The sequence below is a fragment of the Dipteris shenzhenensis genome, chromosome 19 (genome assembly GCF_047967505.1).
Source record: "Dipteris shenzhenensis isolate YYH24624 ecotype China chromosome 19, Dip_SZ_1.0, whole genome shotgun sequence".
Classification (NCBI taxonomy): domain Eukaryota; kingdom Viridiplantae; phylum Streptophyta; class Polypodiopsida; order Gleicheniales; family Dipteridaceae; genus Dipteris; species Dipteris shenzhenensis.
The window spans coordinates 18,955,956-18,960,248 of NC_141614.1; the positions used below are offsets into that span (position 1 = coordinate 18,955,956).

At 44.8% G+C, this 4,293-nt stretch overlaps 1 protein-coding gene across 1 annotated transcript; it reads right to left on the minus strand.

Moving 5' to 3' along the window:
- Window positions 1-1,403: 1,403 nt before the first annotated feature.
- Window positions 1,404-3,871, minus strand: LOC147890182 (protein WHAT'S THIS FACTOR 9, mitochondrial-like). The gene has a single exon (XM_087391083.1). The coding sequence runs from the start codon at window positions 3,515-3,517 to the stop codon at window positions 2,168-2,170; it is 1,350 nt and encodes a 449-aa protein (XP_087247209.1). The 5' UTR covers window positions 3,518-3,871; the 3' UTR covers window positions 1,404-2,167.
- Between the last annotated feature and the right edge of the window lie 422 nt (window positions 3,872-4,293).

Sequence of the window (4,293 nt, forward strand, 5' to 3'; positions counted from 1 at the left end):
TTCCATGACAACAAAGAACAGCCAAAGAGGCCTCTGGCAACATGTGTACAGCTATAGGCAAACTGCAGCCTCAATGTGCATGCTAACTGTGGGGGAGGTCACCTTAGACTTTGCCCAAGTCAATATATACCTAGATAAGTCCAGATGCCCAAACTCATCCTCTACAAACACAACATAGTGCAGTTTCAATCTCATGATAGTCACTCATAAAGTTGACAACCATAAACTCCATCTCGCATAGCAAGGACTAGCTACTATGAAGCCCCACTGACGACATCAGCGCCCAACAATGGGTGTAGATCATAGTATAAACATATGCTCTCACACATACAAATCCACACACCCACACATACTTGAGCATCCATTTATACGAAGTCTTTGTACTGAGTTTCTGTCGGCACTCCGGAGGTGGAAGGGCAGACTCAGCCATGACAAAGGCTAGCACTAAAGGAGAAGGCTAATCAAAAGGTAGTTCAAAATCTCTTCATTCAAGCTACAACTACTTGTCAAGACTAAACAATTTCACTTTAATCTCTCCCAAACGAGCATCTAAATCTAGCTGATACGGCAACGCACCACTTAAGATAGAAAGAATTATTGCAAAACCAGCAGGCCGCAACATGGACAAAAATTTCACAACGTGAAATTCGCCATGTCCGCTAATACGGCAGAAGCATATACCTAGATGAGTCCAGGAAGATGCCCAAACTCATGCTCTAAAAACACAACATAGTGCCACTCATAAGGTTGAAAACCATAAACTCCATCACGCATAGCAGGGACTAGCTACTATGTCATCCTCACTGATGTCATCAGCACCCAACAGTGGGTGTAGACCAAGGTATAAATACATGCTCTCACACATAAAAATCCACACACCCACACATACTTGAGCATCCATTTATAGCATCCATTTATACTGAGGCTTCATACTGAGTCTCTGTCGGCAGTCCAGAGGTGAAGGGCAGACTCAGCCATGACGAAGGCTAGCACTAAAGGAGAAGGCTAATCAAAAGATAGTCAAAAATCTCTTCATTCCAATCAAGTTTGAATAAAGCTCACCTCCAACTGAATGCATAAGAAATCCAACCTCTTTCGACACTGATCCTCACCTTTTCCGCCATAAAAAGGCAGTAAAAGTATGAGTTCTAGATGTTTATGGCGAATCAGGTCTGGAGAGACTCAATACATGTAAACTATGAATTAAAGGCTAAGGAATTTGAAATTAGCTATGAACTTGGAGATACATAACACTTTGTTATTCATCCCTGTGCTGGCAATCTATTTTACCATTGAGGGGACTTTGCATGCTAAATGTACAGCGCTTGTGGCAAACTCAGAGCGTAGACACGTATTCATATAAAGTCCTATAACGAGGCTTCTGCAGTGAGACTGAACCCCTACTCAATTGTACAATGAATAATTGATGTCTTAGAGAAGTGCTACAGAAAAGGCACCCCACTTAGGTGGCCTCGCAGTGGGATGCAGTCATGCTATGTAGGAGAAGTCCTGGGGGACGTAGAAAGACTTCTTTTTGTAAAATTGGAGTTGAACCCATGAGACATAATACATTACGCAGCAATGAGTGAAGAGTAACATACATTGAAATCGACTTTGCAGACACGCAGCTATTTCAACCTCAGACAATGTGATATAATGGCTGTCCACTGCAGTAGACTGTGCCAAGACCATGAGGTGAAGCATAATACATGCACTCTCTAATTCAGAGGCACATGATTGATTATTGCTAATTGAGTAGCCTCAAAAAATTCCTGCCAAAGGGCAGCTATATTGTCTAGGATGACCACAAAGCATATACAATATAAACATATTTGTGACGATGGCTACAAATAATTTACTATACAAGGACTTTGAGTTGGTGACTGGTCTGTCAATCCCTGATACAGAATAGTCCTTTCAAATGCCGATTTGCAGGGTCCCTTACCATCCTAAGATTTTGCACTTGCTGTATCCAACCATCTCAGTAGCAGAAAGATGGAATCCAGAATAGAAATTGGCTTCATTAATTACACCAGGTTGGAAAGACATGATCAGCTGCAAACCATTTCTTACCAATGACCTGCAATGCAGCTAAATTTTCAATACCTTGTGATAAGCTGCAACGCCAGTAGGATCTTGCATTCCAGACCAAATCGCACGTACAGCTTCAAGACTTCCTAGACACCCTCTTCCTGTCTTCCGCCTCTTCCTCGCTGTAACCATCGTCATAACCGTCAGTTTCATCCGCTTCCGAACTGTTGGAGTCCTGAAAGAATTCATCAATCTCCGGTTCATCTTCTTTACTTTCTTCTGTCGTCCCGGCTTCATCTTTAGGCTTGCTTTGACTGGCACGAAATCGCGGCCCTTCATGAACCATCCGAGAATATTTTTCTTTCAAGTGAACGAGAGAATGATCTTCAATGAGAGCAGATTGTCGGTACCCTTCCCTCAGGACGACAGTCTTGACAGACCCTTTGAGGCTGAGGTAGAAAATTCCTGGATATCGGTCAAAAAATCGGTCGACTTTTTGAGGTAGTCCGAACTCCTCCCGAAACCGAGCAACGACTCTCACTAGAAACTTCTTCTCGACAGTCAAACATAGAACCTCATGGAGGAGGGCAACTATCCGCTTATCTGACAATGCAGTTCCACATTGGACGGAACTCCAGTCTTGATAGGGAGAAACATACGGAAGCTTTTGGAAGTCCGTCAAAACCTCAAGATTCTTCTTTCTCAACGCCATGCCCGGCGAGTATGATACCTTGAAGGCGAGAGGCTGCCCTCGTGTTTCGATTTCACCCAGTCCCCGCTTGCGGGCATTCTCCTTGGCTCTCTTCTCAAAATCTGAGACAGCCAGACTCTCGTCCCATTCTAATAGTTCAAGATATTGTGTTGTGCCTTCGGTCACAACACGAAAATTTTGCGGATAATCAGTCAGGAGCTTCGTCAAAACCTCCTCCGGAAATCCCAAAATTTGCCTCACTTGTTCGAGATTTTCAGCACGGATTCGATGTTTTTTTGCCATCATCAGCAGCCTCTTCAACTTCTCTACATTTTGCGGCTCGTAAAGAAGGTAGATCTGTTTTTCTTCCTCAAAAAGTCCCCTCATTTCCTCTGTCAGCCTGCACCATGGCTGCTTGTCGCCGGGACTTGTATAAACTTCAAATATGTTGGGAAACCTTCTCATAAAACCTCGGACGGTTACGTTTTTCATCTTCAAACCCAGGTCCCAGCGCTTGTTTTCGAGACGTCGAATCCGTATCGTTTCGTCTCCTTCGCGCAAGATCATGTCTCTGATTCCAATGATGGGCCTTAACAACTTGTCTCTCATCGTCACGACATCCAGTGCACGATCAGGCTTCACTCTAATTTTCGGAGTTGACATATAACGCGTTTGAAGATGAAGAAGCTCACAAGGCGCAACGAGCTGCCGGGTTAGATCCAGCCAGTCATGTTGCAGAGCGCGAACCGAGGGCGAGATACATCGCCATTTAGTGAAGAACGGCAGCAGCGCCATTCTTCCGAGTCGCTCTTGGTTGACAAAAATCGGTTCTAGGCCATTTTTAGGTCAAGATGAGTTCGATGACGGTCCTCGCACTGTCTTGACACGAGGCTCTCGATCTCGATCCATGCCCGGCTGTTCTGGTCGATCAGCTACCATTACAAGCTTGAGCAAGCTACCAAGACCTCGGAAAGAGACGACGCCTGATGCTACGAAGCTCTCTCCAAAAGTGGTTCGCCATAATCCGCCGTCCAAGAACCATTCCAATCGTCGTATCCACAGCATTTCAAGCTACCGACGACGGATCGTCGATTCGAGCAACGGGGCTTGTGCCATAGCTTCTGTCCGAACGATCTGATTCATATCGTTTAGCAATGGGGTTTAGGGTTTAGAACACAGGTGTAAACACAAGGGTTTAGGGTTTAGGGTTTAGGATTTCGAGCACAGGGCTCCAATGCTTTTGCGCGCATTCCCAGAAGGTTGCGGGAGCTTCAAGCCAATCTCTTCCTTCATCCGCGGAGAATTCTTACGCAAAGCACCCCAAATTTCTCATCGCAAAGATGTTCTTTCAAGTGAACTTTGCCTATTTTCCCATTTGGCACGGGTATGTCCTCTTAGTGGCCACATTGACCTTAGAGGGCATATCCACTCATGAGTTTTCTTCATGTGAAATTCATGGAATTTAGTAGAAATTTCACCACCTTCGATGGGAGGGTCCCCATTATTGTATGGCAGCCAGTGCAATTGATTGAATACGATAGTCGTCCCTGTAGAACTACATAATCTCTTTC

Coding starts and splice junctions, on each gene's coding strand:
- LOC147890182 (XM_087391083.1), bottom strand. CDS start 3,517: ATGGCGCTGCTGCCGTTCTTCACTAAATGGCGATGTATCTCGCCCTCG.